Source organism: Suricata suricatta, chromosome 5 (assembly GCF_006229205.1).
Source record: "Suricata suricatta isolate VVHF042 chromosome 5, meerkat_22Aug2017_6uvM2_HiC, whole genome shotgun sequence".
Classification (NCBI taxonomy): Eukaryota; Metazoa; Chordata; class Mammalia; order Carnivora; family Herpestidae; genus Suricata; species Suricata suricatta.
In genome coordinates, this window is record NC_043704.1 from 129,905,494 (window position 1) to 129,928,594 (window position 23,101).

Sequence of the window (23,101 nt, forward strand, 5' to 3'; positions counted from 1 at the left end):
AATAGTCTGGTATATATCAACGCTAGTCTTCTTTCAATGCAAGTATATTTTTACATAGGTGAACTTATATGCTATAGGTTCTTCTTAAAAGTCTTATCATTCTTATTATTTTAACACTCTTTATATTTTTTTAGTAATCTCTACACCCAACGTAGATCTCAAACACACAACCCTGAGATCAAGTCCCATGCTCTTCTCACTGAGCCAGCCAGGCACCCCTTAAATACAATTTTGAAAGGCTACATATTTTGCAGAACACATACACCAAATTTATTAAATCTTTTCTTAATTACTGGATAATCTATTATTAAAGTACTGGATTGCACACCTTTATGAATTTTTTTTTATGTGTGAGCAGGGGAGGGGCAGAGAGAGAAGGAGAGGGAGAGAGAGAATCCCAAGAGGCTCCGCACTCGGTGCAGAGCCGAACACAGGGCTCCATCTCACAACTATGAGATCATGACCCAAGCCATTACCAAGAGCCGGACACCTAACCGACTGAGCCACACAGGCGCCCCATGCTTGAATCTTAATACGTACTTCATATTGATTCTTAGAAGAAGGTATTTTTAAGACAACTGATTCGTATTCCCAAGTTGCTTTCAAAAATATTTACCACGTTTATTGTTAATAATTTTATTTTATATATCTTAATGTCCTTGTCAATACAACTTCTAATTTTTAAAAAACATTTTTTACTTTGATATCTACACCAATATTAACATAGTCATCCTTGCTTTGTTTTTGTTTACCTCACACACCTTTGCTTATTTTATGCTGTATCATTTGTTTCAGATGTTGTTCTTATAATATACATAACTGTCATTTTATTGGTCAAATCAATAATGTTTCTACCTTTCTAGAGAAGAATTTATTATCATGATTGCTGTTGGGTTCTTTTTTTACTTCTCATTTTTCTGCTTCTTAGCTGTTTCCCTTTTATCCTACCTTTTTTCTAGAGGGGATCTGTTCTTTTGCTTTTGTCTTCTTTAGTGATGATACCATACATGTTTTCATATACTGTATTGGTCATGTGGGACCCAATTTAACAAATAGATTAAAAACTGCAATTGGAAGAACAGATTTATTGATACTTGATAATACTGATTCAATTACTTAAAACTGCTTGCAATCTTTTTTACACTATTAACTTCTTTTTTCAAGATAAATATTCTTAAATATTTTTTTATTCTTTTTTTTTTAAATTTTCATCCAAGTTAGCACACAGTGCAATAATGATTTCAGGAGTAGATTCCAGTGATTCTTCCCCTGTGTATAACACCAGTGGCTCATCTCAACAAGTGCCCCCCAAAGCCCCTTACCCATTTAGGCCATCTCCCCACCCAAAACCCTTCCAGCAACTCCCAGGTTGTTCTCTGTATTTAAGAGTCTCTTATGTTTTGTCCCCTCCGTTTTTATACTTTTTTTGCTTCCCTTCCCTTACATTCATGTTTTGTATCTTAATTCCACAGATGAATGAAGTCACGTATTTGCCTTTCTCTAATTTCACTTAGTATAATGCACTCTAGTTCCAACCATTTTGTTGCAAATGGCAAGATTTCCATTGCTTTATCCATTCATCTGTTGATGAACATTTGGGTTTTTCCCATACTTTGGCTATTGTCAATAGCTCCGCAATAAACATTGGGTTGCATGTGCCCCTTCAAAATAGCACTCCTGTATCCTTTGGATAAATACCTAATAGTGCAATTGCTGGTTCATATGATAGTTCTATTTTTAATTCTTTTAATATAATTTATTGTCAAGTTAGCTAACATACAGCATATACAGTGTGCTCTTGGTTTCGGTGGTAGATTCCCATGATTCATCACTTGTGTACAACACCCAGTGCTCATCCCAACAAGTGTCCTCCTCAATGCCCATCACCCATTTTCCCCTCTCCCACCATCAACCCTCAGTTTGTTCTCTGTACTTAAGAGTCTCTTATGGGTTTGCCTCCCTCTCTGAAACAATTTTTCCCCTTCCCTTCTCCCATGGTCTTCTGTTGAGATATGGTATCTTTCTCTGACTGACTTATTTCACTTAGCATAATACCCTCCAGTTACATTGTTGTTGCAAATGGCAGGATTTCATTCTTTCTCATTGCCAAATAGTATTACATTGTATCTGTAAACCATATCTTCTTTATCCATTCATTAGTTGACAGACATTTGGGATCTTTCCATGACTTGGCTATTGTTGAATGTGCTGTTATAAACATTGGGGTACAAGTGCTCCTATGAATTAGCACTCCTGTATCCTTTGGATAAATTCCTAGTAGTGCTATTGCTGGATCGTAGGGTAGTTCTATTTTTAATTTTTTGAGGAACCTCCACACTCTTCTCCAGAGTGGCTTCACCAGTTTGCATTCCCACCAACAATGCAAGACGGTTTGCATTTCTCCACATCCTTGCCAACATCTTTTGTTTCCTGACTTGTCAATTTTAGCCACTCCAACTGGTGTGAGGTGGTATCTCAATGTGGTTTTGATTTGTATTTCCCTGATGATGAGTGATGTCGAGCATCTTTACATGTGTCTGTTAGTCATCTGGATATCTTCTTTGGAAAAGTGTCTATTCATGTCTTTTGCACATTTCTTCACTGGTTTATTTGTTTTTTGGGTGTTGAGTTTAATAAGTGACTTATAAATTGTGGATACTAGCCCTTTATCTGATATGTCATTTGCAAATATCTTCTCCCATTCCATCAGATGCCTTTTAGTTCGCTGATTGTTTCCTTCGTCGTGCAGAAGTTTTTATCTTGATGAGGTCCCAATAGTTCATTTTTGCTTTTGTTTCCCTTGCCTCCAGACACATGTTGAGTAAAAAGCTGCTCTGGCCAAGGTCAAAGAGGTTTTTGCCTACTTTGTCTTCTAGGATTTTGATGGCTTCCTGTCTTACATTTAGGTTTTTCATCCATTTTGAGTTTCTTTTTGTGTGTGGTATAAGAAAGTGGCCCACGTTCATTTTTCTGCATGTCACAGTCCAGTTTTCCCAATACCACTTGCTGAAGAGACTGTCTTTATTCCTTTGGATATTCTTTCCTGCTCTGTCAAGGTGAGTTGGCCATACGTTTGTGGGTCCATTTCTGGTTCTCTATCCTGTTCCATTGATCTAAGTGTCTGTTTTTGTGCCAGTACCATTATATCTTGATGATTACAGCTTTGTAATACAGCCTAAAGTTTGGAATTGTGATGCCTCCAGCTTTGGTTTTCTTTTTCAGGATTGCTTTGGTTATTCAGGGTCTTTTCTGGTTCCATACAAAGTTTAGGATTGTATGTTCTAGCTCTGGTGTTATTTTGATAGGGATGTTAGTGTTATTTTGACAGGGATTGTACTGAATATGTAGATTGCTTTGGGCGGTATCAACATTTTAACAATATTTGTTCTTCCAATGCATGAGCATGGAATATCTTTCCTTTTTTGTGTATTTTCTTCAATTTCTATCATAAGCTTTCTCTAGTTTCAGTGTATACATTTTTCACTTCTTTGGTTAGGTTTATCCCTAGATATTTTATGGGTTTTGGTGCAATTATAAATGGGATCAATTCCCTGATTTCTCTTTCTGCTGCTTCATTATTGGTGTACAGAATAGAAATGCAACCGATTTCTGTGCATTGATTTTATGTCTTGTGACTTTGCTGAATTCATGGATCAATTCTAGCAGGTTTTGGGTGGAATCTTTTGGGTTTTCCACATAGAGTATCATGTCATCTGAGAAGAGTGAATGTTTGACTTCCTCCTTGCCATTTTGGATGCCTTTTATTTCTTTGTGTTGTCTGATTGCTAAGGCTAGCACTTACAATACCATGCTGAATAAGAGTGGTAAGAGTGAACATCCTTGTGTTCCTGACCTAAGGGGAAAAGATTTCAGCTTTCCCCCACTGAGGATGATATTAGCAGTAGTCTTTCATATATGGCTTTTATGATCTTGAGGTATGATCCTTCTATCTCTACTTTCTTGAGGGTTTTTATCAAGAAAGGATGCTACATTTTGTCAAATTCTTTCTCTGTGTCTATTGAAAGGATCATATGGTTCTTATCCTTTCTTTTATTAATGTGACGTATCACATTGATTGATTTGCAGATACTGAACCAGCCTTGCATCCCAGGTATAAATGTCACTTGATCATGTTAAATAGGTTTTTTAATGCATTGTTGGATCCGGTTGGCTAGTATTTTGCTGAGAATTTTTGCATCCATGTTCATCAGGGAAATTGGTTTATAGTTCTCCTTGTTAGTGGGATCTTTGTCTGGTTTTGACATCAAGGTAATGCTGGTCTTGTAGAACAAGTTTGGAAGTTTCCCTTCCATTTCTATTTTTTGGAACAGCCTCAAAAAATAGGTGTTAACTCTTCTTTAAATGTTTGGTAGAATTACCCTGGAAAGCCATCCTGCCCTGGACTCCTGTTTTTTGGAAGATTTTTTATTTACTGATTCAATTTCTTTACAGGTTATGGGTCTGTTCAAATTCTCTATTTCTTCCTGTTTTGGTTTTGGTAGTTTATATGGTTCAGGAATTTGTCCATTTCTTCCAGAATGCCCAATTTATTGGCATATAATTGCTCATAATATTTTCTTATTATTGTTTGTATTTCTGTAGTGTTGGTTGTGATCTCTCCTCTTTCATTCTTGATTTTATTTATCTGGGTCCTTTCCTTTTTTCTTTTGATCAGACTAGCTAGAGGTTTATCAGTTTTGTTAATTCTTTCAAAGAACCAGCTCCTGGTTTCATTGATCTGTTCTGTTTGTTTTTATTTCAATAGCATTGATTTCTGCTCTATTCTTTATTATTTCCTGTCTTCTGGGGGTTTGGGGGCTTTATGCACTGCTCTTTATCCAGCTCTTTAAGGTTAAGGTTAGGTTGTGTAGCTGAGACCTTTCTTCCTACTTTAGGAAGGCCTGGATTACAATATACTTCCCTCTTAATGACCGCCTTTGCTGTATCCCGGCGGTTTTCGGCTGTCGTGTTATCATTTTCATTGGCTTCCACGTACTTTTTAATTTCCTCTCTAATTTCTTAGTTAGCCCATTCATTCTTTAGTAGGATGTTCTTTAATCTCCAAGTATTCGTGGTCTTTCCAAATTTATTCGTGGGGTTGATTTCCAGTTTCATAGCATTGTGGTCTGAAAATATGCACGGTATGACCTCAATCTTTTTTACTTGTCAAGGGCTGATTTGTGTCCCAGTATGTGATCTATTCTGGAGAATGTTCCACGTGTTTAATATTACCTTCTTAAACTCTGGATGGAATTAACATAAACTTCAGCTCAAGCCAAGTTAAAATACAAATACATAAATACACACAGACGTACAGTAAAACCTTACCAGAGTAAGAATCTGGTTACTGTACAGTGTATACCAATATGGGAAAAAAAAGTAAAGGTATAATCTATACCTGTATAAATTAAGGTATAATCTCTTTAAGATAACATTCAATAAGCAAAAATGACATTCTAAAAACCCTCAAAATTAATTTTAGTGTGTGCCTGAGGATATGAAAAGCACCAAATGCATAAACATGGTGAACTCTATACAGGGAGGGAAGAAGCAAGATCAGGAAAGTTATTCAGAGGACAACAACTGAATCAGTAATTTTTTCTTTACAAAAACATTTTTAAAAAAAGAAATAAAATAAACTAAAGCAATGACATATTACTTAATTACTTGATGTTACATATTACTTACCGTATTACATTATCTTGGATAAAGCTGAGTGGTGGTTACAAAAGTGTTCATTAAATGATCTCTCATTTGTATTATTTAGAATATTTCATAACAAAGAAATTTCAAGAAAATAAAAGAAAAAATGTATAGTTGATCAAAACATATGTTTTAAAAATCTAAAAAGAGGAGACTTCTAGTGCCAGCCACGACTGGGTAAGTCCACTGCAGCCCAGCTCTCTATAATCACAATGGAAAACTGGGAACAAAATGTAAAAAGGAAATGCCTGAGGATTCTGAAAAGTAACCAGTAGTAGATGGGAGAGGAGTCAAAGAAGTGACTCGCACAAGAGGTGAGTTTCCTAGGTTTATTTCCCTCTTTTATTTTGTAGCTTTGACACAGGGCAGTGTTGGTTGCAGAATTGGAGGGTAACAAAAACTTGGGGAGAAACCTTGTCTTTTTGACCTGGTGACCAAACTAAGGGACCTGCAAGCCAAGGAGGAGCATAGCGGGGAAAAGTTCAGGGTCTTTTCTTTTTCCTTTTCTGCCCTCGTGACCACGCTCTGGGGGTACCCTCCTGCATGGCTGCATCATGGTAGGTCCCTGGCAGCTAAAATTCCAAGAGAGACTTCATTTTTCAGGCAAGAAGAACCAAGAAAGGGGCCCCTTTGGACTGAGAAGAGTATGGGGACAATTCTCCTTACTTTTTACCTTCCTTTCTTTCTGTTACATTGCCCCAAAGGAGTTCTGTTTGTGCAGTACTAGAAGGCAGCAGCAAGAGACTCCTGGAAAGGGCAGGGGGTGTCTGTCCTACAGAGAAAAGAAATCCCTAGTTCTGGAGAGGAACTGGCACAAGGCTGGGGTTCACCCTCCAGCTGTGCATATGTGGACAAACACAGCAAAGGCTTTGAAACTGAACTGACCCTGGAGCTACTGCCCCTAGTAAGACCTTGCAGTCTGAACCTAACCAGACTTAACTGCTTGCTAAAGCAAAGTCAACATTCAACAGAGGATGTAAATAGAACCGAGAATCTTGCAACATAATACTTAAAATCTAGGATACATTCCAAAAATACTCAATATACAAAAGGACCAGAAAAATGACTAATTTTCAAAAGAAATGAAAAGACACCCGACACAGATGTTGAAATTAGTAAACAAGAACTTTAAAACAGCTATTATAATATGCTCCATAAAGTGAACAAAAAATACTCTTCAAATAAATGGGAAGATAGAGGCTCTCAACAGAAAAATATAAAATATAAAAGAGACAAAAGCATTGAAAAGGACTGAACAGAGAACACAACATGATGTACTGAGCTGTCAAATCACGACATTGTATACCTGAAACTAACGCAACATTGCATAGCAAGTATACGTCAATTAAAAGATAAACAAAATAAAAAATTCACTTAAAAATAAAAACAAAAAGAGCATTTCATATAAGAAATCTCTAGTAAACCAAAGGTGAAAAAAAATTGAACAGATATTCAGGGACCTATGGGACAGTACCAAAATGTCTACTATTTGCATTATCCCAGAAAAGGTGAAAGAGATTGAATAGAAAAAAAATACGTGAAGGAATAGTGGTCAACAACTACAAATTCGGTGAAAGACATTAATTTACAGATTGAAGTTACAGAACAAGGATAAACTAAAAGAAAACCATGCCCAGACATGTAATCAACTGCTGAAAACCAGAGATAAAGACAAATCCTGCAAGCAGGACACAAGAACATATCACATGCGGGGGGACGACGAGTCACACGACTACAGTTCTCATCTAAAACCAGGAGGGTCAGAAGGCAGTGGGCAACATCTTTAAAGTGCTGAAAGTCTAAAGAGAAACAGGTGTGCTTAAAATTACACTTCAGAACTTCTCCTAGATTCACTACAGTCACAAAATAAATTAGCTGAAAATCAGCCAGGCCGTTGTACTTAAACTCTAGAATGCCACGCACCTGGATCGGGCAGCAGCTACACAGTTCGGATGGTTATCAGGGATGACCCCCTTTCCCATGGGGGTGGGCAAAAATGGCAATTTACACTGCTCCACCAATCTCCTGAGGTGCTCCTCTGCATGGGCATAAGCGGCACCTACAAGAAATGCAAACATATTAGACAAGTTAGTTAAGCTCCAGGCACTGTGATTCTTCAAATGGCTCACGTGACATTGCTTTTAGAACATCTCAAATAATCTCTTGTTTACACAGGGCTTATACTCAAAGCAGATGGAGACGACCAGCTTGTATCTTTGGTATTTTAAAATGTTTAAGAAGGTGACAGTTCTAACTTCCTTCCCCATAATATTCTCAATTATCCGAAAGGATGTCCACTATAAAAGTTGCATCTGAGATCGCTTGCTGCTCTCAATTGCCTGTCCTATGTTTCCTACTGAATTACTACTCCCAGGTCCCTGAATACAGCATCTTTACTGACAGGCCCCATTGGGCAAAGAAGGACGTTGCTCTGACAGGGAGAGGCTCTCACTAAACTCACTCGCTGCTCTCTACCATCGGCTAACGTGGACCGCACAGACTATCCTACCCTCGGCATGGGAATTCTAACAAGAAACTGAAGTTTCTAAAGCTCTGTGGATCTCTTCATAGGCTCTGCGGTTCTGTGACTGCAACAGGGCTAACCCAAGTGGTAACATGTCATTTGCTCCCATGCTTGTGTGCCTGCCGAATAGCCAGCCTGCGATGACACTCAAACTCTTTGAATACAGACAGATATCATTTCTAACATCATTAAGGCCATCACAATTCTTTTTAGCTATCTAATTTTATATATTTTTTTCAGGACTAGTAGACGACTACCCCATATTAGAAACTTGTAATTCTCTACTAAGCCCCAGTAAATAGTATAGGGTTCTATTCAGATTCAACACAGTGCCCCCCACCCACCCACCTTAAAATCTTTTCTCATACATGTCAGATGAAAAAGAGCTTTTTTTTTGGTCCAGAAGTTTCCTTGTATTCTTTCTTGCCTCAATATTGTCGTCCACCCAGTTCTCCCTGACTGTACTTGCCCCAGTGACCTATCACCCATGTTTTCCAGGTCGAGCAGTGTCATCTCTTCAAGATAGTCCTCCCATTACTACCTACATACGCGAATTGTGGCTGCTTCCCTTGAGAATCCCCCTCACCCTCTCTATGCACACCTGTCTGTACGCACTCTGTGCTGCGGTACACTGCACTTACTTGTTAGCGAATTATCTCCAGGTAGGACCGTTATTTCTATCTCACAAATGTTTTCTATAGGCCCTGCCTTATCATAAGTAGTCATCAAACGTTGGTTACATGAAGCATGAAAACTAGCATCTTACTGAGTTCCTTCTACTTATCCTATCATTTAATTATAATAATCCTGTTAACATAGTATCTCTGTTTTACAAGTGAAGTAACTGAGACTCAAAGCAATTGTTTGCCAAGACCACCGAGCTAATACGTCATATAACTGCATTAGACTTAGCTCTAATTTTGTTTTTTTTTCTGTTGTCCGCCATTTTCAGTAAAGTTATTTTTAGTTTCAGGGCACACCTGGGGTGGCTCAGTCAGTTGAGCATCCGACTCTGGCTCAGGTCATGATCTCATAGTTTGCAGGTTCAAGCCCTACACTGGGCTGTGTGCTGACAGTTCAGAGCCTGGAGCCTGCTTCAGATTCTGTGTGTCTCTCTCTCTCCCCCGCCTCCCCCACTCATGCTTGGTGTCTCTCAAAAATAAATAATCATTAAAAAGGAAGAATGTTCAAGTTAGAAAATGAAGGAATAAAAGGCCTTTTATGAGTATGAAAAAATAAATAAAATTATTTTCAGTTTCTATTAGTTCCTCAGTAGTTGATAACTGACTAGCATGGTCATAGGTGATTCACAGCAACTTCTAGAACATATAATAAATACTATAACACATTGCCAACAGAAGTATAAATTGGTATAATACTTTGGAAGAAAGCAATCTGACAATATGTATGAAAAATTTTAAAATATGAATGACTTTCTAACTTAATTTTCTTTCTGGGAATCTGTCTTAAAGTCTAAATATGGAAAAAGCTTTAAGCACAAACATATTTACCACAACTATACTAAACAAGCAACAACAAAAACTAGCAAAGATTTAAGTATCTGCCAGTGAAGGATGAGTAAACACACAAATAGACATTAAAATTATATTTAGGAAAAAATTTAAGACTATGAAGAAATGTTGTTATAATATTAAATGAAATAAACACAATATAAATTAAAGTCTATATGGTGTGATCATAATATATGGAATATACATGTAAAAATGAATAGAAAAATATTACATGTTAAAGCTAGTTGTCTTTGGATGAAGGAATCTCTTCTTCCTAGTCTTCTGGATTTTCCAAATTTTTTAATAATGATCACATATTATTTTTATAGTGGAAAAAACCACAATTCATATATAGGATTGAAGAAACAGAGTAGGTGATATTCCCTTAAAAGGGCAAGATCTCTGGGCATTCTAGAATAATTCTATAATTTCAAAATTAATAAATAATGCTAGACAAAAAGAACTCCTACTCCAATTTCAAATATTGGATATGTTAATAAGTGACAAAGACAATTTCTAAACAGAATCAGAATTTCTAAAAAGAACAGAATTCTTTTGACAGCCTGGAAAAATTTAGAGATCCATTCAATGCTACCTTTGCCGATGATGAGAAGGGGCTTCTTGGCGTTTCTAATAACCGATGCCGCCGCACATACAGCAGAGGTTTCTGCCATGCTAACAGGAGGGGGCAGGCAGCGCTCCATGAACCTGGAAGGAAAGAATTCTGTCAATGAAAAGAGGCCAAGTTTTAAACTTTTAATTGTGAAAATATCAAATATATAAAAAGGTAGAAAAAAGTAGTAAAATAAACTCAATATATCCATCAGGTAGATTCAACAACTTAGTATCATTTTTCATTTGCTTTACACACACACACACACACACACACAAATATGCATACAAGTTTGTTTCTCGAACTATTTTAAAGTGAATTATAGGCAATTAAAAACTTTTCCATGCAGCCCTAAAAGATAAACACTTTCTCCTATATGACCGTAATGTCCCTATCACATCTAGTAAATTAAGTTATTGCCTCATACCATCTAAAACCAATCTAGTGAGTAATTCATTCATTGACAGGAAATTTGAGACAATGGCTTTACACTGTAGTAATAATTGTTGTTGTAGTAATAGTGAAAAACATACTAAAAGCCAGTGTTTAATACATGTGTCATTTAATGTCATTTAATTTTCAAAACAATGAGGTTAGGCATTTTACCTCCTGCCGGAGTCCGGCTCCAGCAGGTCCAGGGCTCTCTGAAGGATGAGTGAGAGAGTGAGAGAGTGAGAGCCTGGGCTTCTGTCTGCTCACCAGGCAGCCTACGCTCTCCTGACCCGAGAGTCAGCCTTATGTATTGAAAAAATGGATGGGGTACAAAACAAAAGTGGCAATTGCCTTAGACAATAATTTCTGATGACAAATTCTTTGGAAAGTAAAAATGTCTCAGAACATAGATTGGTGGAAGACTCATGCATAACCTTTATCAACAGGTGATTAGATGTTTATCATATGGGATTGGAAGGGATCTTTAGCATTCAAATACAAGGCAAAGTTTTTAGCATAATAAAGGCAAAAGTTACGTCTTTGTGAGCAGGAGTCAATAGCCTGTTTTCTCAAGGGGAAGAAAAACAGGTTCTCTCAGGAAATGTAACATTTGCTCCTATAATCATAAAAGAAGAAACTCCTATAACAAGTTTTTTTACAAGGTACAATTCACGTATTTTTAGCATAAGAAGGCAAGTCACTTCTGATATCACTCAGTCAGTGCCTTGGGGTCGGTGCTCAAGCAGAAATTGAGTGGGGGCTGAGGGGGGCAGAGGCGGGCTCCATCTGACGGTGGGAGGCCTTGCAAGCCCACCTTGCCTCAGAAGGAGATTTTTTTCCTCTACTTTTGAGTTCAGAGAGACCCAGCTTCCCGCAATCTCCATATCACCCCTAGGTGAAAAACTCAAAGTGATTTCCCAGGGTCCCCAGATTCTGTGTGGCAGAGACTAGACTGAACTAGACCATTCTGTCTCCGAAGTCCATGCTTTTAACCACCTCACTATATTTCCACTCAATGCGAGAGTCAATATCCGTATACAACATGCATTAGGAAAAGAAATATTAAGTGTAGTTAGTATAGAAATATAAGTTATAGGGACGCCTGGGTGGCTTAGTCGGTTGAGAATCTGACTTGGGCTCAGGTCATGACCTCATAGTTCATGAGTTTGAGCCCATCAGGCTCTGTGTTGACGGCTCAGAGCCTGGAGCCTGCTTTGGATTCTAGGTGTCTCTCTCTCTCTCTCTGCCCTTCCCCACTTATGCTTTCTCTGTCTCTCTCTCTCAAAATAAATAAATATTAAAAGTAAAAAAAGAAATATAAGTCATAGTTAAATATTTCTGAATACCAAGTCCTCAGGGTTTTCATTTATGTTAATAAACATCATACACTGTACAAAAATTGAACATATAAAACAAAAAAGACATTCAACCTTTACAAAAGCTTTTTTTTTTTTTTTTTTTGAGAGACAGAGAGAGACAGCATGAGCAGGGGAGGGTCAGAGAGAGAGGGAGATACAGAATCCAAAGCAGGCTCCAGGCTCTGAGCTAGCTGTCAGCACAGAGCCTGACACGGGGCCTAAACCCACAAACTGTGAGATCATGACCCAAGCCGAAGTCAGATGCTTAACTGACTGAGCCACCCAGGTGCCCCTACAAAAGTTTTAAAGAAGGCTTACAGAGTTAACTTGCCGGAGGCTCATTTCTGCCTTCCCTCTGCTCAAAAATACTTTATCATGTTCAGGTATTATACAGAGTAAATGTCTTTTTGGTCTGACTCTCACCAAGAGAAACCACTCCTTGGTGTACTGAATATACAGAAACATACACTGTCTCTCTGTAGTCACTAGAAAACCACTAAGCCCACAACAGCAAGAATATACTAAATGTTACCCAGGGTAATGTACTCCCCTAAGTATCCATCCTTATCAGAGGTGACTTAGATACCAGTAGAAAATGTTTCTTCTGCTTTTTATTCACTCGGTGTTTGTTTATGGAAGAACGGAATATGGCAAATCATAGCAACACCTGAGTTGGAATATTTTTAAATCACAGAGATAGATGGAAAGACTAAAATTTTTTATGCCGAATTGCCGAGTCCTAAAGAATTTTTCAACAGTCAACTTATCTCTTGAATTGCACTAAGAAGACTCTAGATAAGCCTTCTTACATTAATGGGGATGTATTATTTATAACTACTGGAAGAATAATTTCAAATGAGTGTACCGGAAGCTCCACATTTTGACTTAATAACTCATGCTCCAAATAATTACTACATAATACCATGTTAATTAAGAGAATTCAAACTTTGGGCCAGGATTTAGTTTAATTACTAAATTGTCAAAAGTTAAGACAAACAAAGATTAATTTATAAACTTCTAGGTAAATTGTTAAAAAGTTAAACATAATAACACAATTAAGAAAGAACTCCAGTGTAACTATTACTTACTTTATAGAATTCACATTCACCTCCAAGTTCACAAAATCTGCAGGTATATCAACATAACAAGCACCTGGACGACCATAAATACTGCTTCTCACTGCCTAAATTTATTATAAATAGAAGAAAATATTTTAAAATTTTCATTACATAATTGAGTAACATAATTCACTCAAAGACGTTTAAAAATTGTGAAAGGAATACAATTTTAATTTTTCTGAACATCCTTAGCTGAAGAAATAAACAATTTTAACTAAAATTGAAATGCCTTCTACTGATTGTATATATTTTAAAAGTATTTCTTTTTAGGGGTGACTGAGTGGCTCAGTCGGTTACCCATCTGACTTCAGCTCAGGTCATGATCTGAATTCGAGCCTGGCATCGGGCTCTGTGCTGACAGCTCGGAGCCTGGAACCTGCTTCGGATTCTGTGTCTCCCCTCTCTCTGCCCCTCCCGTGCTCATGCTCTGTCTCTCTCTCTCTCTCTCTCAATAATAAATAAACATTAAAAAACCATTTTTTAAAGTATTTCTTGTTAAAGGGGAGAGATATGAAAGAAAATACTAGCCAAGGGTTTTAAAATTCATGACATAGCACATGTTAGTCACGCTACCTGCTTTATAATATGTACTTTTACCTGCTTCCTAATCCTAATGACTCGGCCAACTTTTCAGAAACTGTGATGTTGTAATATGTGTCACATGGTTCCTATAACACATGGTTTTGAAATAGCTCAAACATAACTCCACATACCAATGTTGGTTAACTAAAATTAATTTATACTATGCTGTTTAGTTAACTAAGACACAGTTTTATACGCATTAGTACTAATTTTCAAAACTAGTATTTTGCAAAAGCATGACAGAAATGGAACCCAGGGTTTCCTTTCTCTTTTTACTTTTCTGTAATTTAAAAAACAATTTAAAAAACTGAAGGAAAAACTTTTTTCAAAAATAACTTATTTTATCTGTTTCTATAATTAAATGACAGCAAACATTAAAATGTATATAGCTCTTTGACAATATAATTTTTGACTGAATATATACCAAACTGTTGCTTATGTTATTGAAAATAAAAATAACACAGGTATGGCCAACTGAGAAAAACCAGGAGACTTGGAGGACCTATAATTAAATACTTTACCTTCTCAATAATAGAGGGAATAGTCTCTACGCTGCTTGGCCGGGCAGAGAACTTGCTATATAATCTACAAGCTTCAACCTATATGCAGAAAGAAAATCTCTTAAAATTCAGCTCATAAATCATATTACTCTTCTGAAGGAAGACAAAATGTTAACTCACATCCTATTACGTTTAGATAAAAGATGAAGAAAATGTATTACTTGGGCTGTTTCTGAATAGCCTATGAAATTTAAAGCACAAATTTATGCCGCAGTAAGAAAAAATAAGACACCGTTTTCATTTCTCAGACCAGCAAAAAAGAGTGTGATAATACTCAGTGTCTACCTCCACACAGGAAAACAAGCACTCTCCTAAGCTGCTGGTGAGAGTATAAATGGAAGGGAAGTTGATAAAGTCCATTGAAAATTTAAAAAAGCATATCCTTGGATCCAAACATTCCACAGCCAGGAATATAAAACTTCATCTGTTTCATGTTGTTACAATGATAATCTATCCTTACATTTCTGCCAGTTTTCCTGTTACACATCATACTGCTATGCTGTTTGGGACATGTCAGTTCAGTAGTATTAATTTTTCACTGTTTAATGTACCCTGAGGCATTATATAGAAATCATGTCTCTTGATACATTTTGGAATGAAATCAATGGAACAGTTGGTAGTCTTAGTCCCACAAGCATGAAAGAATTAAGATTTTCAGTATCCTCTTGGTCATGTTAGTATTTCCACAAAAACAGTATTTGAATTTTAAATCAAATGCAGTGATCTTTCTCTTCAAATTTTAATTTCATCTAATAAACTCCTTTTATCTTCCTTTTCAGGAAAAAATACTTGCAATGGACATTTTTGCTTTCTTTTCATGTATAAAGTTTCTGCAGTAATTTTAAACTTCCTTTTGAATAATTTATCTGCTTTATTTTTCAAATGTAGTAGCATCTTTTAAATAACTGTTGTCCTTCTTTGCCATTAACTAAGTAAAACTTCAATTCCCTTTCAAGAGGATAAAAACATAACGTTTGCATCAAATTATACCAAGATCTAATATTTTACAGTACTTTAAATCATATTAAAATTCTATGTTTAGATTCTGAGGTTCTCCTAATGACTTACGATTAACCAGCATTTCTGCTGCCTAATGGTTTTAAGTTTGCTCATAATTTTGTGCTGCAAATGAGTAAATATATTCCTATCTTAAAATTAATCATTCACTTTCACCTATCTGTTTCTACAATGATTCTTAAACCTGTAGCATTTTGTTTTATGCAAGTATTTATGAACACCTCTCTTGTATCTCTGAGAAAGTAAAAATTAAAAAATTGCACTATAGCATCTTGTTGACAAATTCTTTTAAGTTTTTAGAAAATTTTAAATACTTTCTTTCCTTTAGCTTTCTAAGATAAAAATGAACTTGTCCAGAGTCTACTGATAGTCATTTTATTTTTTACTGATAGTTATTTTAAGTAGGATTTTTCCTCTCGACTTTTTACTTCTCTAAAGTTTGAGCGGCATGTCCTACACTATTTTTATACCTGTGTCTTTAAGGCTTACCTTCAGAGTTTAAAAGCCTGTTAAAAAGATGTATTTTGGGGGCGCCTGGGTGGCTCAGTCAGTGAGGTGTCCGACTTCGGCTCAGGTCACGATCTTGTGGTTCATGAGTTTGAGCCCCGTGTTAGACTCTGTGCTGACAGCTCAGAGACTAGAGGCTGTGTCAAATTTTGTGTCTGCTTTTCTCTCTGCCTCTCCCCACCTGTGCTCCATCTCTCTCTCTCAAAAATAAATAAACATTTAAAAAAATTTAAAAAAAGGATGTATTGCTTGGAGGACTGCTCCTAAGCAGGCAGAGCCCAAGCTTCTTCAATATCCACGCTGAGATTGTCCTGTCATCAAGGAAAATCACCTTTAAATTATCTTAGGTAGGTCTATTTTATTCCCATTGTTTATTTTACAGATTGTTTTTACTTCTCGTTAAATCTGTTGTTTCTTCTCATTAAATCTTACTGGCATACATTCGTGCTACTAAACTCTGTGACAACAGTTTTAGAATGGGGTACCTGAGGAAACTCTTGGAAGGCTCCCATAGTTTCCTGACTTCTTTCAGAAGAACCACCAATCACAACCACGGGCCTGAAATATTCGTTGTTTTAAAAGAGAATTACAAATGAGATAGACATGTAAAATACTCAGGCAAGTGCTCAATTAGTAAGCAGCAATGTATGTTGAGAGAGAAAATTTCAACAAACTAAAGATTTAGGAGGTAACTAGATATGAGAGAACCCTTCTTCAGTTTCTTTACTTCAGAAAAACCTGAAATTCATAGTAAATGCTTTTCCTCCATGCCTCCCTCTTCCCAAGCCCTTCTTGATGCTGATGCTAAGCCTCTAGGTGTGGTAATATAAAATATATTTTTATGCCCTTCCCATTATTAGTACTGAGATTAAGAGAATCTTTTCACACTTTCCTAAGTGAATCTATTTGGAAATGATGGAGTGAAAGAAATTCCACACCAATAAACTTCTTATCCTTCAAGAAGAAAAGATACAGCAAACTTAAAATTATAGGAAAAAAAAACAAAAAACCCAGACCCTAAAGAAGGTAAAGAAAAAGAAAGACTAGGAAGGGAGAAAGGAAAGAAGGCATGTGTCAAAAATGTGAACAATGCCCTCCTCTGAGGACAGTAATCTAAACAAGACTAACATATTTCATCTTCTTTCATATTCATTTCCTAGGAATATGAACGAAGATGAAAGATTTTATGAATGGACTAGAACATAACCCCCTCCAACATGATCTTATTGGTTAAAGCATGGATTTTTGATCTTTACTTTAGTAACAGATTCACTTAAAACCATTTCCTCTAAGAACTACGAGTTACAAATACTGTATATTTTCAATCTTTGGAGTTTTGTGGGGATTCCCCTTATGGCCTCCACATGGTTAGTTTTTACTTTTAAACTCTGTAAGAAGAAAGGAAAGAAGGCATATGGCAAGAAAGTGGACAACATCCTTCCTCCTGGGACATTGGTCTAAATAATATCTAAATATTTACTCTTTCTTCGTCCTAGGATGATACTTCTTAGTATGAAGGAAGATTAAATATTTTATGAATTGACTAGAACATAACTCCCTTTAACATGACCTTATTGGCTAACCCCAGATATGGGGTTAAGGGCAAGGTCAAAGAGTAAGTACTAAAGGGCTTATAAAGCAAACTAAAAAAATGTAAGAATTTCAATTGATAGTTATGCAAAACAAGATCAAGAATTGGATACACTCTTACATACTGAGCTGGGGTGTTTTAAAAATAATTCTGCACTTAAAGAGAACTGTACACATATTCACATATATAGAGTGAATACACACACACTCCAAAATGTTGTTTTTTTTAAGGTTTATACACAGTATAGTTTTAATGAGTTAGGCACAAGCCTTTTCCCACAAGCTTCTATACATAAGTTTACAAACACTTCTAACTTAAGAAGATGTTAGATAAATGACATATTAAACACTGTCTAGTTTCTATGAATTAAACCATATGCTTCTACTTATGTGTTTAGAAACACTTATGTCTTTTTTTTTTTTTTTTTTAAGTAAGCTCCATGCCCAATGTAGGGCTTGAACTTACGACCCTGAGATTGAGTCTCATGCTGTACAAACTGAACCAGCCACGTGCCCGAAGAAACGCTTATATCTTAATGAAGGAAGATGTTACGTGAAAGAAGGTTTACACACAGGGTGGACTTAATGAGTTAAACATACATGTATTCCCATATGCTTCTACACATAAGTTCTCCAAAAACTCAAAAATGTTGTGTTTACCTCTACGTAAGATTATTGATTTTGTTGTTCTTCCTAATACTATTCTTAATTCAATTTTTTACCAAGTCATTCCCTCAAACACTTGATTTCAGGTCTTCTCACCCCAGATCACCGGTTGCTCCACTAGGTAAAATCACACATCGACATTTAAGAAAGTGTTTTCCGTAATAACAACTTAATTACCAACAGTTCATGTTTGCATTTGCCATACCACCCAAAGCGTGGATGAGACCTGGGCCAGAAACAACAAGGCACACGCCTGGCCTAGAAGCAAAACAGAATTGATTTTATTAGAAGCAGGTCAAGTGCAACAAGTGATTAATATCACTTTAGGGGGAAACATGGCAACTTTCTTGGACTTCAAAGGAAGGACATACAGGTCTTTATTACAACTGGTAAAGTAATTATTAGAACATTTTGAGAATTATAAAAGAAACAAGAGAAAGATTTTATCAGTCTTCCTGCAAGAAAGAAGAGACCTATCATCTTCGCACTGTATTTCACTAACCTCTTCATATTTTGAAAAGGTTATATTTGGGCCTAATCGATTTAACTGCATACAAAAGCAAATTTTTGATGCTGAGTGCATTTGTATGTGGAAAAATGTGTTTAAAAATTTTAATAGAGAAATATGTCAATTGATATCGGACCGAAATTAATTCTGAAATGGAATGATCTGCGTCAAACTTCTTAAAAATTTAATTTGAATGCTTTACCCTAGATGACCTTCTAACTTCAAAGCACTCAAGTGCTAAGCCAAAGTCAAACACTTAACTGACTGAGCCACCCAGGTGCCCTTAAAGTAATTTCTTAAGAAACTCTGTTTAAGGGGCACCTGGGTGGCTACCTCCGGCTTCGGCTGAGATCATGATCTCACAGTTCGTGGGTTCAAAACCCATGTCAGACTCTGTGCTGACAGCTCAGAGCCTGGAGCCTGCTTCAGATTCTGTGTCTCCCTCTCTTTCTGACCCTCTCCTGCTCATGCTGTCTCTCCCTCTCTCAAAAATAAATTAAAAAAATAAAAAGAAAACATAAAAAAAAAGAAACTCTGTTTAAGACAGCCTTTAAAAGAAATGGAAATAAAACATAGACTTGAGTTTACCTGCCTGTCAGATATCCAATTGCAGAAGCAGCATAACAAGCCTACAAAGAGAGAACACTGGGACTTAAGCATCTCGGGATCCTTACAGTACGTACACGTATATACATTTACTATTAAATAAACAACCAGAACTGGGTGGTAAAGGAGGAATTTTACCACCAGAAACAACAAGGCATACGCCTGGCCTAGAAGCAAAACAGGTACCTGTAAATGTCAAGTAATGGTTTAGGTATCTAATCTAGCTCTTAGTGTTTCAAGGAATTTGTCTATATCATCTAGTTTATTAATGATATTATACTCTTAGTTTATTATTACTAACAATATCTGCAGGATCAACAAAAATGTTCTCTATCTTATTCCTAATATTAGGAATTTGTGTTTTCTCTCTTATTCATCAGTCTTGCTAGGGATTTATCAAATTTACTAATCTTTTCAAAGAACCAATTTTTGGTTTGTTGACCATTGTTAATTTGCCTTCTATTTCACTGATTTCTACTCTTGTATTTATTGTTTTACTCCTTTCATTTTGGGTTGAGTTCGGTCTTCTTTTCCTAGCTTCTTAAAACATAAGCGTAAAGCATGGATTTTTAAATTTTCTTTAGTAATAGATTTATTTAAAACCATTTCCTCTAAGAACTGCTTTAGCTCTACCTTACAAGTTTGAAATCCCATCTTTTCGTTATCATTCAACTCAAAATATTTCCTATTTTCTGCTGTGATTTCTCCCACAATGCACTGGTTAACTAGGGTTCATAGTGATGTGTCCTTTTTCATTCTGGCTATTAGTAATTTGTATTTTCTCTCTTTCATTTTTGACCAGTCTGCCCTAAAGTCTTCTAGATTTTACCAATTTTTTAAAATGTTTACAAAGTATCAATTATGTTATTTCACTTTCAATTCTGGGGATTCTCTAGTTATCTTTCTGTTACTGAATTTATTTCCAAGTGGTCAGGCTATATATACTAAATGTTTTCGATCTCTGGAGATTGGTTGAGATTCCCTTTATGGCCTCCGTATGGTTTTTACTTTTATTTTTTTTTATGTTTATTTTTGAGTGAGTGAGAGAGAGAGAGAGAGAGAGAGGGAGAGAGGGAGAGAGGGAGGGAGGGAGGGAAGAAAGGAGTGGGGGAGGGGCAGACAGAGAGGGGGACAGAGTATCCAAAGTTTGGACCCATGAACTGTGAGATCCCGATGTGGGTGGAAGTTGGATGCTTAACCGACTGAGCCACCCAGGCACCCTAGTTAGTTTTTACTTTTAAACTACACTTGAGCTGCACAGGAAAAAAGGGGAGGTACTAAATTAAATACAAGATAACCTGAAAAACTGCTAAGTGCTCACTCAAATCCTATTTCTTAATCTGGGACATCTTTTTCTAGTATTGTTTCTTCTCATTTTTTTATAGAAATAATAATAAAAATGGTATTTTCTAACCTCCACTCAACTTTATATGTAGTAGACTGAACTTAAATACATGTTTAGGTAATAAGAGCAAAAAACTAAAAATAAATTTTTATGAATCATAATCTTAACTGACACCACTAACACACGCCCCAGTAAGAAAGTGCACAAGGGCTCCGTGCCGTCTCGGTGTTACTATTCTCCATGGGCCCTTATTGCTTTTCCCTTTTGCACATACGGCAAAATTCACATAGGATAATAATAAGACAACTCCAAAAAGCGCAAGTGCAGAAAATACAATGTCTGTTGCAATACGAATACTTATTTGGACACCGAAGAACAGTGTCCACTTATTAAAGTGGGGAACAAACTATTGCAACAGAATGCAAAATACAAAACAGCATGTACCAAAAATTATATCCTCCTGGCAGCAAATGTCAAAGTTGAAAAGGAACTTGTTTCATGATCATAAAACAAGTATTTCTCTACCAAATCACCTCCACTCACGAGCAGATGCTGTGTGTCGTAAGACAGCAGGCTCTAGAGCTGAACGGTTTTGATTCAAATCTTGCCTCCCTCACTTCCTGCTGGGTAGTTGTGGCACAAGCTCTGTACTCTGGCTTCCTTATCTATGAAAGAAGCATTCCTGACAGCACTGCTCTGAGGAGGAAAGCAGTTAACACTCCGAATATTGCCTGCATGCAGTTCGTTCTCAGCTGCTATATTCCTCACAGGGTGCCTCCCCCAGGAAAGCTGGTCCCGGCAGGTCCTGATCGCTCAGAGGAGCTGATGAAAGACAATCAAGTCACAACCGTCCACAACCAACTAACTACACCTTTCTCTTTAGTACAAACATGTCGTCGTTGGACGCCTAGTCCTCTTCTGCCTCTTGAATGGCTTCTGAATCTGCTCTCACATTCTCCTGTCATCACCCTGTCATTACGCTGAATTCCGGCACTACTTAAGTCTGCCTGAATGTCGTACTGCCAAGAGTCGGGTTGACAGAGGGGACTGTGTGCTGGGAATGTCCTACAGACATCGCGCACTCATCAACTTTGAATTCATTATCTTTTCCCTCCAAATTGGCTCTCCCATCTGTACTCCCGATCTGAGTCAGTGGTGCCCCCTAGTCAGATAAGCAAGCCCACATCGAAGAATCGGCTCCAGAAGAAGAGCCTGTCCTCTCCTTCCTCGCCTCCTCATCCTTCAAGTCCTCCGAGACAGCTCAGGGATCGCCTCCTCCAGGAAACCTTCTCTGAAGCTTTAGGCTGAGCTGAGTACCCTTTTCTGGACATCCATACACCGGGAGTATATCTCTATCACAGCACTTACCACATTATAATAAAATTGTCTGTTTATGTCTGTCTCCACAGCCAGGTTACAAGCTCCTCAAGCACAAGGAAAGTGTGTCATTCATCTCCATATCCCATATGCCCAATAAAGGACCTGGGACCCACGGAGACCCTCCCCTGAGATTACTGGGACCGGAATAAAACTTCAAACTGCCCTGCTGATCCATACTCTGTACTACCGTGATTTCTAGAGTATGAATCTAATTATGTCTCCCATCTATTTAGAAAAACCTTTAAAAAAAAAAAAAAAGAAAAGAAAAACCTTTAAGGTCTCATTCAATGCCTACTAAAAAAGTCCATGTTCCTTTTCCCGCCACAGACTTTCTACAACCTCCCCTTGATCTACCTATTCGGTCTCACAGCTCACTGTGCCTTTAAGCTATGTTGATGGAACAGCGTGAACAAACATCACCTTTATGGGTAATCTTCTCTGTCCCACTCAGAGAGAACCAGTCATCCTTCAAATGCCCCATTCCTTTATTTATATATATATATATGTATATATATATATATATATACACATATATATATAAAGGAATATAAATAATATATATACATATAGTATATATGTATGTATTTTTTATGTTTATTTTTGAGAAAGACAGAGTGCGAGTGGGGAAGGAGCAAAGAAAGAGGAAAACATAGAATCTGAAGCAGGCTTTAGTCTCTGAGCTGTCAGCACAGAGCCAGATGCAGAGCTTGAACCCATGAACCATGAGATCATGACTTGAGCTGAAGTCGAACCCTTAACTGACTGAGCCACCCAAGTGCCCCTATATGCACCATTCCTTATAAGTACGTTTTTTGTTTTACTTATTTATTTTTGAGACTGAGAACGAGAGAGAGAGAGAGAGAGAGAGAGAGAGAGAGAGAGAGAGAGAGAGAGAGAGAACGCTAGCTCATGCATGTACATGAGCTGGAGACGGGCAGAGAGAAGGAGAGAGAATTCCAAGCAGACTCTGCCCTGTAGCCCAGAGTCTGACATGGGGCTCAATCTCCTGAATAATGAGAACATAATCTAAGTCAAAATCAAGAATTGGATTCTTAATGACTGAAGCACGCAGGTGCCCCTT

At 37.0% G+C, this 23,101-nt stretch overlaps 1 protein-coding gene across 5 annotated transcripts in view; it reads right to left on the bottom strand.

The window, feature by feature from the left end:
- HACL1 (2-hydroxyacyl-CoA lyase 1) overlaps positions 1–23,101 on the bottom strand; it is a 38,253-nt gene that overhangs the window by 13,111 nt on the left and 2,041 nt on the right. For 3 of the 5 annotated variants that reach the window (XM_029940318.1, XM_029940319.1, XM_029940317.1), the window contains exons 3-9: positions 19,278–19,318; positions 18,359–18,439; positions 16,411–16,483; positions 14,363–14,440; positions 13,230–13,324; positions 10,334–10,446; positions 7,627–7,762 (exon numbers count right to left, since the gene is read on the bottom strand). In XM_029940318.1, the coding sequence (XP_029796178.1) occupies positions 7,627–7,762; positions 10,334–10,446; positions 13,230–13,324; positions 14,363–14,440; positions 16,411–16,483; positions 18,359–18,439; positions 19,278–19,318 (617 nt within the window). The remainder of the gene's footprint in view (positions 1–7,626; positions 7,763–10,333; positions 10,447–13,229; positions 13,325–14,362; positions 14,441–16,410; positions 16,484–18,358; positions 18,440–19,277; positions 19,319–23,101) is intronic. The other 2 variants (XM_029940320.1, XM_029940321.1) reach the window with 2 other exon arrangements.